This window comes from Artemia sp. Qi Xiang Cuo, chromosome 6 (assembly GCF_049724085.1).
Source record: "Artemia sp. Qi Xiang Cuo chromosome 6, ASM4972408v1, whole genome shotgun sequence".
Taxonomy (NCBI): domain Eukaryota; kingdom Metazoa; phylum Arthropoda; class Branchiopoda; order Anostraca; family Artemiidae; genus Artemia; species Artemia sp. Qi Xiang Cuo.
The window spans coordinates 59,835,157-59,850,588 of NC_142799.1; the positions used below are offsets into that span (position 1 = coordinate 59,835,157).

The window sequence follows — 15,432 nt, forward strand, 5'->3', positions numbered from 1 at the left end:
CCGAAAAACTAAAAAATAAAGCTTTTGTTCTTCGCTAAGAAATGCTCTAAGAACTTCTGACTGTGTTCTGACTGTGCATAGCAGACCAATAACAGTGCTGGTGAATAGGTATTTTGTCGGTAGGAGAATTACCTTCTTCTGAAAAACATCGGCCAAAATAATAACATATGGAATTAGCTCTCCCAACTACTCCAGTTCCAGTAAATGATTATTTTAAAATCTATTATTCGACCTTCACGTTTTGTATACTGAGTACAGTAGAATAAAAGTCCCAAAGGAAAATACATAGTCAATGAACATGAACAATAAAGCACAAAAATTACTACGAAAAACCGGGGAAAACATCATTTCAGGAAATCAACATTTTATAGGGCCGAAACATTTTATACAAAGCTAGTTTGAAGTTGCAAATTGATGATACTTTTTTTCAAATTTATCTGACCAAAAATTCAAAACCAAAAAATAAAATTAACAAGCCTTATTTTTGATCTAAATCTGTTTAAATTTCTTTTTACAACCCCACTAATCTCAGCAAATCAATTTGAGAACATCTGGCTTTTTGTTTGGCCCAAGAAAAACGACCAAAATGACCAATTTTCGGCAACCAGTAAAACGTTTATTACGATCAGTTAAACAAACACTTCCAATACTCGATTCTCTGGAAGAGCTAAAACTAATCCTTCTTCATTTTTAGATGTAAATTTCTTACAAGACGATACAAGACCTGTTTATAAGTTCACAAAAAAAAGGAGACATTTTTAAAAAATACTAAAAAACCTTAAGAAAACACTCCTATTTCCAAAGACACTAGAAAGTAAATAATTTTTTTTTTCTCCGATATCCGAAAAACTAAATCATTTAACATGAAAAAGGAAAGCACGGGGTAGCCATGATAAAACTCGTCATTGAATAGTTAAAAAATATGCTAAAACAGCCCTTTATTTTTTTAGTCTTAATATATTTTTTTTTTAGTTTTATTACTTTTAATAAGACGATAATTTTCTTATAAGACTTCATATTGGTCTTATAATCACACTTTTAGTCTAGTCTCAATATTTTCCAGTTTTCCAGGTAGCCTACCAGGATTTTTTTTTCTTTCTTTTATCTTTTCGTGCGCTGGCGAAAATAGCATTTTCTTAAAACTTCGTTTTTATAATAAAAAAAAAAATTATCCTCAGTTTTTAACTATCCAAGGGCCTTTAAATTCTATAATTATTTAAGAATATCGATTCCCGTTTCTGAGACTTAATTACAAGACAAGGCCTACCTTTCCTAAAAAAACAAAAAACAAAAACAATATTGATACTATAAACAGGATATTAAACCCTCGAAATTTGGGCCTTCAACCGAAACAGACGAAAATAAATAGAAGCGTTTATAAAAAAGAACCAAAATTATGGCAAATAAAATAAATATATATATATATATATATATATATATATATATATATATATATATATATATATATATATATATATATATATATATATATATATATATATATATATATATATATATATATATATATATATATATATATATATATAAATAATAACAAAAAAATTACAAATCTGTCTATTAAGCAATAATAGACAGATTTTTAAAGATCTTGTTGATTCAACCATACGTATGTAAAAGCTTAATCATGAATACTGCAAACCGAAATAAATTATCAGGTAAATGACAAGTAAAGATTTGCTCCTTAATGTCATAAAACGTTTATCTAAGCCTTCCTTAGACCTTAGTTTCTCCTATGCCAGCAGAAGCATCACTTCCACCTTAATTCACGATTTTCCACTGTATGTTTTTTTTTAAATGATATTATCATTCTATATTTAATTTTAATTATGTTCCTGTATTTTGAATATTTACGCCATTTATTTCTTTGTCAACGAAGATTGGCAATACCCGTTTCAAAGATTCTAGAATTTTCTAGAAGTTTTTTTGTGTTATATATTCAGTTAGACCGTATAACCACCATTGGAGGGGAGAGGGGCTTTGAGACGCAGAAAAGTGAAAAAAAAAGAAGAGAAAAGACTTACGAGAAGCTTCGCCAGAAAAAGGATAAAAGAATATAATTATGACGTTCACCATCAGGGCAAGATAAAAGAGGATTCTACCAGATTGACTCATTTGTGCGTTTGTCCAATATAATGTGGAAAACGACAAATAATGAAACGTACAAAATCATTACAAAATAAGTAATGAAACGACAAAGTCATTAAATATAAAAAGTGTGAATATTTAGTTTTCAATTGTAAGCCTGTTTCCAAAAGCTTGAATTGCGGCCTTTCTTCTGTTCGTTTTGTTTCACACAGATACGGTGGCAAGGAATTCATGGAATTCGGAAAAATATATGAACCCTACCTACACAGGTTCTTAGAAATGTTAAAGGAAAGCTTAGAGTCGGCTACGCGAAGATTGTTCCAAACCTCGGGCGATACTCTCGCAAGGCAATTGACAGACTATTTTTAATTTGTGTGATCATTTTGTTTTATTTTTACGGGGCTTTACCCACTTCTGAAAAAACAGAGATCTGCGCGAGGTTCGCATACTTTATTGTAGATATTGCAAATGTTTGCTTTACCTTCCGAGATGGTATCGTAACACTGCTATACTATGGTGGTATCGTAACACTTCAAAAATATGGTGGGATACTTTCCTGTTTTTAGTCTTTAAGTACTAAGCTAAAAAAAAGGCGGTTATTTCCTTAGGCGCTTCCTTCTACAATTTAGTACATCTGGTTTACCAGTGCGTGCGATTTTTCTTCTGCTATTCTTACTTTCGTTATATTACTTCAATTGTGTTGTTGTATAGTGGGTCAGAAATAAATTACTATTATTATTATTATTATCATTACAATAAATAACAACAAAAATGATTTCATTCATGAAATGATATGTACGCCCAATAATGGCCTAAACTAAGATCATTTTTTTCTCAAGTTGAGGCCCGAATAGTGCCTGCAAGACTAAACAAAAAAAGAGAAACAATATTTTGAGAAAACAGCCTATATATAAAAGAACAAGAAAAGAAAAGACAATTGTTTAGAAAATCACGAGGGTAACTCAATTTTATAATATTTCCGTAAACCTGAAATCAATGCTAATGAGAAGTAAAATGACATTCGTTTTAGATTTAGATCTAAAAATTTCTGATGGCTCATCCTCCCAAAACAACTCATAACATCATCATGCAGTCCGGAAGGCCCGAAAAGAAATGGACAATCCCACTCTCATCAGTCTTTCAGAGAGGAAAGGAGCATTGTGGTTTTTTTTTATCCTAGTCGAACGTAACCATCATAAAGTGGAATGCAGTTGCGTCTTAGAGAGATAATTCAGAAAATATTAGGATGGTCTTAATTTAATAATTTCTTCAAATATAAATTTTAAGTAATACTAGTTTTATAATAACCAAAGTTTTTTTTAATGTCGTACTACTTTTAATAACAAATTTGATTAATATTTTGAGCTCAAATATCACATTATCACTGTCACGAAGTCCCTTATCCCTATTCATAAATTGTTTTATAGTATCAAATTATCACTAAGCACCTTATCATTATTCCTAAATTGTCCTCAAATAACGTTTAAGCGTGAAGTTCGATATTCACACCTCTTTTTGCTTTAGAGCCATGCTTCAAGGCAGGTATGTAAGAAGGTGGGGGCACCAGACCCAAACCCTACTCTAAGAAATATCGTGAGTAATTACATTACCCATAAATTTCAATGGTTTTCCTAAAAGTAACCTTCGTTTTAAAATTACCAACCATTTTAAAATTAACTGACGATTACATTTTACCTGTCTTCTTATTTCCTAAAATCAACTTCTACCATTGTCCAAAATTTGGTTGCGTGATTTACCAGTACAAATTAGTTTTAGCTATGCTACGAAATGGCCACACTTGTTTGCGGGACGCGGTCAAGTTCAAGATACGGTTACCTAGATCGCATTTTTTCATTGTTATTAAAAATAACTTACTCCTAAGTTTTTTCTGCCATCTCATCTCCTCATATAAACCATCAACTCTTGCGAAAAAATCAGAGACCTTAGAGCCTTTGTCATCTCTATCACAACTCTGAAAGACTTTTTGCTTTGTTTCTTCGACTATGTATTCACATATTTCACGAATTGGGAAAAAAATCTGTTCCAGTCGCTTATCCTGTCGTTCTATCTAGAAATATAAAAAAAAATATCCATGCTAATCAAATTCTCTTTCAATTAAAGTCATATATAGTTTATTTAAAAAACAACGCGAGACACCGACATTCGATACGATACCAAAATGTTTTAGTATCTTATCGATACTTGATCAAGCCCAATTCAGCCAGCTACTAAATGGTTCATATGAGTGTGTGTTTTATTTTCTAGTTATGTCTTTAAAGCTCGAAGTTTCAGATTATGGCTTTAGAAGCTTAAAATTTCAGGTTATGGGTTTAGAACCTAGAAGTTTTAGGTTATGAGTATAGAGGCTTGAAGTTTAGAAGCTTTAGTTTCACGTAGGCCCAGTTAAACGGGTCTCAGTTGCAAGGGGGTTCAGTTACATGGGGGTTCAGTAACATTGGGTTTTAGTTGCACGGGAGTTCAGTTACAAGGAGGTTCAGTGGCACAAGAGTTCAGTTGCATGGGTTTTCAGCTGCACAGGGTTCAGTTGCAGGAGGGTTCAGCTGCACGAGGCTTCAGTTACACGGGGGTTCAGTTGCACGATGAGTCAGTTGCAGATGGCTTCAGTTATACGAGGGTTCAGTTGCAAAAGAACCGCTTTGAACAAATTGGAAAGAGAAGAAGAGCGTGTTCAGCTGTGTTGGCTTCAGGTGGCTTGGCGCTGCAGCGAGTTGTTAGTAGTAGTAGTATGTAATACTTGTGCATTTTGGTTTCTGATTGGTAAATAATTTTCATAGTTTTTGGTTTAAAACCGAAAGTTGGATAAACTTGATAGGTTGTCTGGTCTACGATGATAAGTCTTTGAAAGGAAATTTTCTTACAAGAAAAAAAGATCATATTCTCCGAGTATTATAAAGATTTGGCATTTTTCTTAAAATTCCCTATCTTTGTTTTTGTAACAAAGATAGGAAAAACATGATTCAAATTATTAAGAAGCTGTAATATTCAATATCTTCCTATGAATACGAAATAAATTGTTAAGAAAGGTATTGTATTACCAGAACATATAAAAAGAAAACACAGATTAGAAAGTGCACTTCCACTCTATAGGATGTGTTAAACATGTGGTTAATAGGAGTATTCTTTGTGCATGCTCTCATGCTATTAAGTCATTTTTGTTTTTTCTTTGTTGTTTTTTAAGAACTGGAGAACATAATTTTAATAAAGGTCCGTGTAAGGAATTCAGGAACATAATTGTAAATATAATCGGTACTTTTAGAGCAAGTTCCAGGCTATAAGTTTAGATGTTTAAGTACAAATAACAGCTCAATAGGGACAAAAATACCTACGTCGGATGCTTTAAGTTTAAGTTTCAGCTTATGGTGTTAAAAGCTTCAAGTTTCTGGCTATGGGTATAGAGGCTTGGCGTTTCCGGTTATGGGTTCCTCCCTATATTTTTGGCCACCCTTCCCATCTAGATTTAGAAAAATACATTTGTTCTATTATTTCCATTGAAAAGACTCAAGTCTCATCAAGCCTTAAAAATTTTAATTTTAGGCCAAAATTTTCTCGAGCTAGAAATAACAAGTCTTTCAAATGAACATCCAGGCGAAATTTAACCCTTTTATCCTCAGGTGTCCATACATAGGAGCAGGGGCGTCCAGAGGGGGGGGGGTCACGAGCCACCCCCGAACTTTTTTGGCATTCGGTAAAATTTTCGCCGAATGCGAAAATTTCGGCTGAAATTTTGCAAAATCGGCCGAAATTTAGCAAAATTCTTGATTTCTGCAGAAAATTCGGCATAAATCAGGTAGCGATTCGGTAAAATTTATGGAGATCGCTCCCCGAATAAAACGAGCCTCGGGACGCTCCTGCATAGGAGAGAGAATTTTAACCCTTATAACCTCAAGAGGGCTCCAAAATGGGGAGGGGGCTGATAGGATTAATTCTTCAATGAATCATGTGAGTGTATGTGTTATTTTTTTTTTTTTGTTCATGGAAATGACGGTCTCAGACCAAATAGAGCAAACAGAAGATATATGTTATAAAAAAAAACAAAAAAACATATATGCTTGTTATATTTAAATCGCCTTAAATGTGTGGTTTTCAATGTCTTGAGCGCAACTAGCATTTTGGGGAGTACCACGTACACCTAAAGGTAAACAATCCTCAAATATGCGGAAACAAAAGTTGATTAATTTACTTAAAATTAAGGCAAAAAAGAAGCAAACAGCCCCGGTGGAAATCCTTGATTCTTGACACTCGGCAAGTAAAATCAAGTCTGTTAAAAAGTGTTATCTTCCCACCTCTCTTAAACTATCCAAAGAAAAAATACAAAACTTTGTCACAGTGTCACTCCTCGCATCAAGGACAGCGAGTATGAAATACCATATGGGTATCCCAACCATTATATCATTTGGGATAAAAAAAAATAGAAGAAAAATGGATTGTAACCGGTGACCTCTCGAGCCCAGGTCGAATGCTCTACCGCTGAGCTATGATTTATAAGAATATCGCGTTAAAATTAGACCCAGCTAAAAATACGGTATTTCGGGCTTATAAAATTAAAAATTAGCCAATGGATTGAATATGCAATAAGTTGATACATGGAATTTTTTTTTTTTTTTTTTTGTTATGAGTGAGCGCTTTCCGACTTTGTAAAGCATAAATTATCGTTTTTTCAATAAAAAATATGTAAATATAATATTGACGTCACTTTAAGAAAAGCAAGAAGCAGACTAAATTGTTAATTTTTTTGCTCCTTTAATAAGTATTAAACTTATTGACTAAACACAAAATCAAAGGTTTGGGACAAAGAACTATAAGTAAAGAGTGACTCGGATAAGAGCCAGGAGCGATTTGTTATCAGTGACAGCTTTGAGAAGTTGCAGATAGAAAATTTAATTATTTATTAAACAGCTTCCTTGAGTCAAAAGGTTCAATCACTCCTTCAAGAGAGCTTGTTTACTATGAAGAGAACTTGTTTACTATCACAAAGGAAACTTTTTTTTACATCAGCGTGACTCTCAATACCTCACTGCATCTTAAACGAGCATATTGGATATTGAAAATTGATTTTGACCATGTGAAATTAATTACTGGGTATAATAGCATGAGATTAGATTTCAGAAGCAGTAGTTATAAGTATAATTATGTCAAACTATAGTATCCTATTGAATCAACCCCATCATACAGGTTTACTTCTGATGTCCAATTTTGAAAAGCTTGAGCTATTTTTTTTCCTACATAAAGCAATGCAGCATGGGTTCAACAAACATAAACTAGTATTACCGGGCCTGTGCTGTTAGTCTATAAGTAAAACGTCGAGACCAGCCCAGGGCAAGTCAGCCTGTGAGACCTTAAGTTAGAGGAAAGGTCCTTTCAGGGTTGAACTTACAGCCAAAATCAGGGTCTGAGAAAGTGCTCTCAAGTTTTATTTCCACTTCCACCTCACTCCAAAGGTTCTCTTAAACTATCGCTTCTATCATAGCAAGTTAGAATCGAACAAATAATAGTTCAACTTCAGCCACTATAATAGTTAATACCTTAACCAGCAATTTTAAGTTCGATACGATACTTCGCAAAAAAATCGCATTTCTATGAAAAAAAAGTGCGTGTATTGGCTTTCGATAGGATCAGTATGGCCAAGATTAAATCTTGATATGGCAACTTTATTTGCAGGGGGTAAAAGCAGCAACGGTTGTGACACAGATCTAGACCCTAGAAAAGTATGGGGCTCGAGGGCCCTGCACGGGGATTGTAACTAATTGTGCTGGTAATGTTTTTATTTATATTTATTAATTTGTTATTTATTTATTTTTTAACCTGTGACTACAACAAAAGCAAGAAGAGCGTGTAAAAGAAAAAAAAAAGAAAAAGAAACTAAATCAACAATACTGCCTAAGGATGGACGACCACTCGTGCGACATCCTTGTGTTAAAAGTGTCGATCTATTTTCGAACGGCCTGACATGGTTCTTTAGCTTTATAACGAAGGCTAATACATGAATTACGCATCCACAAAGGTAGTCTCAACAGATACTTGGCATAACGAAAGTAGTATGACTGAAATTACTTAATATCCGATTTCCAGTAAGGTACATTCCCCAGAAAAGTACAACATACAGAATATGCAGCAGCACAGTCTCATTATATAATCTAGCTAAAATCACGCATGAGCTTATTTGACGCAATGCTACCATATGATGCGGATGTTCACTTTTGCAGATGACTAATTAAGAGAAAGTTGTAACGAGAGAGGCCCAAAAAAGCAAACGAAAACACTGGCTTATTGGTGGTATCACCAAGTATCAGTCGAATCCATCAGTCGAATCTTTCCGATTAAAAAGAAGAATCTCCGACTTCGCTTCATTGAAAGTAAAACCAATTTTCTGGTATTCGTCATTTAACATTTTAAAATTCTCCTCAAGGCAAGCAATGGTCCGACATGGCATAAAAACGTCTCCAGCATAACAAATTAGAATTGGATTCAAACCGCGAACTATGCACGAACACTCAATTGTCGATTGTAGCTCTATTATTGCGTTGTTGAAAGAAAATCAGGTGAAACAATAGATCACTGTCTCACTCCCTTATAAACTGGTAATAAAACATAAATATCCCTCAGACCTGGAAAACTTTTAAATTCTGTTAAGCTAAGGTCTGACAGAAGAAGAGATTTTGTGAAGAAGAGAATAACAAAGCAGCAATTATATGTGAATTCTGGCTGGTGTACCAGATTAGTGAAACCATGCTTAGTGATCTTACATGGATCAATACAACATGGATTTTATTTATATTAGTTCTGTATGAGAAGCAAGATGGCTTCCCAAACAGGGATTTTCAATTTTTTGTATTTTTTTAATGAGGGGGGGGGGGCATTATCGTTTTTCTAATTTTAACGAAAATACAAAAAAATATTTTTATAAATATATGATAGTAAAAATATAGGGGCTAGAGCCCCTAGAATATTGAATATTAAACTGAGTCATATTAAATCCACCAAGCTCCAGTTGTATCCAGAATGGAAAGTTTTTGACTGAAAAAATAAATGACAGTTTAACATAAAATACGCTAATTCTTAATCTACTAGGAATCAAAAGTACAAGGTCACTACCTCTATCTGAACCCATTAAGATCTTACCTCTATCTGTCCTGTATGGGAAGCAAAATATGACAAGGCAGCTTCCGAGTCTGAGTTTTCAACAGGTTTCAATAAGGCATTCATTTCTTTATTATGTTTTGCCAATTTGTGAAATATAATATAGAGGTTAAGGCCCATTTCCTTGGAGCCTGCTCCATGCAAACCTTTCTTATGGTCCTTCTGATAGGTCGCCACAGCTGCTTCAATCTGAAATTATCTACCATTTGAAACCGAGATTTAGCTGGGTATGCCCTTATCAAATGCAACACTAATGTGAATTCAGTTATTTCTACGAGATTGAGTTGAATGAGGCATTGGGGTCGGGTTAAATGAGGTTGAGTTACATAGTACTGAGTTGAAGGTGGATGAATTGGGTTGGTTCGATTTGAACGTAGGTTCACTTGAAGTTACCCACCAGTTTTAACCGTAGTACCTAGCTTCTAATATAAAGAAAATAAACTTTTAAATAAATAAAAAAAAATGCGCCAATAAAAATGGTTTAGTTGAAATCAGGAAAAGCTTTACAGCTTAAAAAAGACTATTCTAAATTACGAACATTCCACAGAAATCGAAACTTAACGTTATAACTTGTAGATGAAAGGTAGCCTAAAATACCGCAAATTTGGAATTCGGCTCCGAATTCGTGTTATTTAAGTTTAATTTATGTTTTTTTTTTCAAAATTATGAAGATTCCATTGAAATTGTAACTTAATGTTATAGCTTGTACATGCGAGATGGCTCGAGTTCCCACGGATTTGGGGTTCATTTTCTAACCAGTATTTCTTGTGGTAAATATATAATCTTTCTTAAATATCAAAATTCCACTGAAATTGCAACTTAATTTTACAAACTTGTAAACGCAAGATGACCCAAAATCCCAAAAATTTAAGGTTTGTTTTCTAATTATTGTGCGTTGGATAAATCTGCGATTTTTTTTCTTAAATCAAGAAGATTCCATTGAAGCTGAAAGGCTATCTTCCCTAAGATTTATCTAATGCAAATTCCTGCTTTAACTTTCAAATTAGTACAAATAAACCCCTTATTTAGACAGGTTTTATACGGAATAATCCTGTTTCTTTAAGCAGTAATGAGCACAACAAACTTCGTGATACATACAGTTCAACGTATTTTACCTTGCAGAGTAATTATTATAATTTCAACATAAGCAGTAATTAGTGAGTTATTAACTCCTTAGTAATGTGTGATTTATTGTGATATGCAAGATTGTCAATTCAGAATCTGGTTTTTGAGCAGAAACGAATACCTGTAGAAATGTGATATCTGGTTGGAAATGTGGCATGTAAAATGAAAAAAAAAAGAAAAAAGAAAAAAAAGGTAATTCAGAAAAACTAGTAAGTGGACATCAGATATAAAGAATTGTAAGCCTCCATACTTAGACGGGTTAGTTGCCAAACCCCAAATATTTCAATGAATCTCTCCCGTGGAAATATGGTCCTCCCAATGAAAATGGTTAAAACAGGGCAAATACTTTGAACATTTTTTATTCCTGATAAGAAAAACTTTCAGGCATACAAGCAGGGGAGCTTCGGACCTTTGCCCCTCATCTATTTTTATCGAATGTAAATTTTCATCATTGTCCAAATGTAATGATAATATAATTTATATAATATAATGATATACATTTTTATAATGAAAAGATAATAGAATAATAATGATATTACTATATATTATGAATGCTGTTTCATCGGTGTATTAAGGATGACAATAAAAGCGAGCGTTAACTGAATTTTATGGATTTTAAGCACTTCTTACATTTACTTACTGTTTCTTTATTGTAAAGCAGGAATAAAAAAGAAAGACAGGTAAAGGATAAAGATGAAACACGTAAAGTTACGGAAATTGATGACAATCATTTTAGAATAAAATGAAATAAAAACAACTGCAAACAAATATCAATTAATTGAACAAATATTTAGATTAAGTACAATATTTTAAAGAAAAGCTAATTATGTAGTAACAAAATGTATGTAGTAAATTTTATCTAGTAAGTTTTATTTAGTAAAAGTATAACAAAAATGAATATAAAAAAATTTTTGATGTCTTTTTTTATCGTTTTTTTGGTACTCACCTCCCCCCGAAAAAATCCTGGATATATTCTTGTACGATACTAGTGAGCCTAGTCAAGGATATATAAATATTCACAATTTTTTTTTTTTTTTAGAAAGGATTCTTGCTACCATCTTTCTATCCGTTTGGCTGTAATGATGTACAATATAATATATCTCTGTCCGTCCGACTTTCTTATTTCGTTAATTGGTAGACAGTGTTGCCAATACAGAGTAGAGCTCACTTTTTCATCAGCTATGAATTAGTAGCAAAGAAAAAAAAAGAACTATACTCTGTTTGGGCGTATCTTTTATACGAAATAATATCTTTTATTTTTTATTTAACATTTTGTTTGAGTGATGAAACTTTCAGGAATCAGCTCAAACATCAATTCCTGAAACTTGGTAAGCTCAGCTTACAAAGCTCCGCCATCCATTAAGCTCAGCCACTTTCTTTAAAATTTTGCTGAAATTTTGTCAATGGGGTCAATTGATAAAAATTAGTAGGAGAGGGACAATTTCATTTTTTTCCCACGAAAATCCGAAAAAACGTATTTTTTAATAGAAATACTCAAAATATATATTTTTTTTAATCTAGCTAGAGGAGAGGGGCATAAAAATATAGGGGGAGCATCTCCCCCCATTGACGCCATTGAACCTTGTCACTGCTCAGCCTGCATGACTTGGCAACGAGATCAGCAAAAACTTGACGTGTACCATCACATGTTACTTACCATCTGTTTGGGGTTCATGTTGCCTAAAATCCTCTCAGCATTCTCCGTGTCTGTTCGACTTTCCATAATGGCCAATAATAGTTTAGAGGCATTATTCTTCAATTCTAAAATTTTGGCTTGAACTACAAGCGCACCAATGTCAGCTGTTAAAAGGCCAACTACTATGTCTAAGCCGTTTGATTCATGCATTGCTATACAATTTTGGTTTTCACGACAAGGTCCCTGAAATTAATAAATATTAGTATTAAAAAAAAGAAAGAAAAAAAGTTAAGGTAACTAAGAATGAGGAACTGCCAAAAAAAGCTAGAAAAATCGCCTACAAAAACTAAACAACAGATACGAATTCTTTAATATTGCAAATTTACTTAAATTTGCTTTTCTTCTAAATTTATCAAATTGATTTTCCACATTACGAAAGAATTACGATGTAGACGTTTGATTTTCTTTATGTATTGACTCCAAGTACAACTTTTTTGGCTTCCCAGCCAGTAAATTATCTACAAGGACGAGAATTTAGAAGGGCGGCGCAAATTTGGTTTAAATGATCCTTAAGAACCATAGAAAAGGAAGAAATTATGAGATAGAAACCAAAATAAAAATTTTAGAACGCGGTATTACTGTGAGTGTGTTTTGCTGCAACAACAATGTCAAAGGGTCAAAACCTCACAGAATGTAGTACTTGTTTTAGGTTAAATGCCTCAGTGTTTCATGATTTTTTTTTAAGTTTATTTTGTGCTTATCAGTGGACAGTATGGATCTAAGAGCATTTTTATTCATAGAATGCTTTCTTTTTATAAACAAAAATCCAACGTTAACAGATAAAGACAATAGGATGCAGCAATACTGCCTCATCGATACGAAAAGACACAAAAGGCAAAACACAAAAAAAGCAGCCTGTCCTGCAAATGACCACAACTTCTTCCTAATCTTCAAGCAAGATGATCCTATTTATTATGCATGATTTTAAATTTACTTCTTAAGATTTTTCAAATAATTTTTGCTTGCATTATTGACAAAAAAAAACACACAAAAAAAACAGAAATGACGAAATGGAAATTTACTAAAAGGCCATATGACTTGTGTGAAGATTTCTAAACTACAAAATTAAACACACTGCACTAGAGTCCCTAAATAATAAAAAAAATCACCACATGACACAATAAAATCAAGGGAAAACATTAAAACCGATTTTCTACTTTTCAGCAAGATTCAGATGCCTATATTGGCCCCTTCTTGAAAGGATGAGGCAAATCAAATTTTTCTTCAGTAATTATTAGACCTAACATGATGCTTGTTACTTATGGCATTTCTTTTTTACCCCAAATTACTATTGTTGTCATTTTGCTAAAGGGCCTCTCTAATTTACCCCAAAGTACTGAAACCATTATCGAGTCTCCATGCGAGATGATCCCGTTATCATATCTGTTTTTAAATTGACTTATTTACACTTTTCATGCAATTTTTCCATACCTACCCCATTCAAACATAAAAAATTTTTATTTAAAAAAAAAAAAAAAAAAAAAAAAAGTTTAAATTCCAGGAATTTGCTAATAGGGCATACGTTTTTAGTTGCGATATCTTAAATACAAAAAAAAACACACAAAACTAGATTCTCAAATTAATACTGAATCGCAGTATGACACTCTGGAATCAAGAAAAAACGCTAAAACCGATTTTCTACCCTCCTCCAAAATGTAGGTTTCTCTATTGGTCTCTTATAGGAGGCACAGACTACAAGTAATGCCCCGGGGACATTTAAGGTTTTTTATGGTGGGGGTGGTTGTAAAAACCTTAGAGGTGGCTCATTTGGTTGAAAATTGGAAGTTCTAGTCAGCCCCCCCCCCCAACTACTCCGCTTTTCAGCAAACGCATCTGATTGAAATTTTGAGATAGCCATTTTGTTCCAAATAGTCCAAAGAACATATAACAATGCCTCCAGGGTTGACACAACCCTGGAGGTGTGAATACCCCGGAGGTATGCATACCTGAAAAGGTATCCATGTTTGACGTCTACTTTCCCAAAATACAAATGGCATTAAGGTGAGTCCTTCAGGGAATGTTGAGGTGAGTTGTGAACTAAATCAAAACCTGTTATGTGTATATAGGCAGTCAAAATGGCGTAACTAGGGAATGACTGAGTATATTAATTTGGAACTTTCAGGAAATGATAAGGGAGATGATTAATTGACCAAAAAGACAATGGTTGCACGCTAATACTACTACAACTACCACTGCTTCTACCGCTATTAAAACTACTACTACTGTTACCACTACTATCACTAAAACCACTACTTCTGTAGCTAGTACTACTGAGGCTGAGAACATTGAAATGAATACCTGAGGGAACGTCGAGGGGAAAGTTGAACTAAATCAAAGCACACTATTTGCATATAGATTGCTGAAACGGGCGTATCAGCAATATTTTTGGAACGGCTTATCGTATCAAGAGGAAACTTCAGAGGCATCGCGAGTGGGATGTTCAGTTGACCAAAAAGCAAAATATACCTACTGCTACTCCTATTAATACTGCTGCTATTACTGTTAATACTATTAATGATAATACACTATTACTGCTACTACTGTTGCTACTACTACCATTACTACTATGACAATAGTACAATTAAGGCTATACGTTTGAAGCTGAAAATTTGACAGAATATTGAGGGGGAATTTGAACTAAATCAAAACAAACTATGTGCAGGCAGATTGTCAAAAGAGCGTATCTCATGAATGGATATGGGTATTAAGTTGGAATTTTCAGAGAATACCTAAACGGGAAGATCAACTGACAAAAAGGTAGGCTAATACATACATGTCACTACTAAAAATACAACCACAGCTACTTTTACTAATACTACTACTACTGCTACTAAACTGCTTCAACTACTACTTCAATTGCAACAACTTGAAGGGCTTAGAGTATTAAGATTCAAAGGCTGTCAAAAGGGGGCCAAAAGCGCACATAAGCAATATTTTGGGAACGGCTTACCGTGTCAAGGTGAAACTTCCGGGGTATCATGAAAGGGGTGTTCAACTGACCAAGAGGAAAGAGGTACATGCTACTACCTCTATTAATACTACTGCTACTACTGTTACTACTGTTACTAATAAAACACTGCAACACCTTCTACAACTACCACCGCAACTAATGTGATACTAATACTATTAAGTCTATGAAGATAAAATTTTAGAGAATATTGATGGCAAATTCGAACTAACAAAAGACACTATGTGCATTTAAATTGTCAAAAAAGCGTATCTTATGAATTGATTTGTGTATTAAGTTGGAACTCTCAGAGAATGCTTAAAGGGGAAGATCAATTGACCAAAAGGCAATATGTGCACACTACTACTAATACTACTGCCAGTGTTACATTTACTAGTTC

At 33.5% G+C, this 15,432-nt stretch overlaps 1 protein-coding gene across 1 annotated transcript in view; it reads right to left on the reverse strand.

The window, feature by feature from the left end:
- LOC148951467 (inositol 1,4,5-trisphosphate receptor-like) overlaps positions 1–15,432 on the reverse strand; it is a 97,273-nt gene that overhangs the window by 71,799 nt on the left and 10,042 nt on the right. Inside the window, 3 exon segments of the mRNA XM_089091118.1 lie at positions 3,982–4,174; positions 9,247–9,453; positions 12,047–12,268. Of these exon segments, the coding sequence (XP_088947244.1) occupies positions 3,982–4,174; positions 9,247–9,453; positions 12,047–12,268 (622 nt within the window).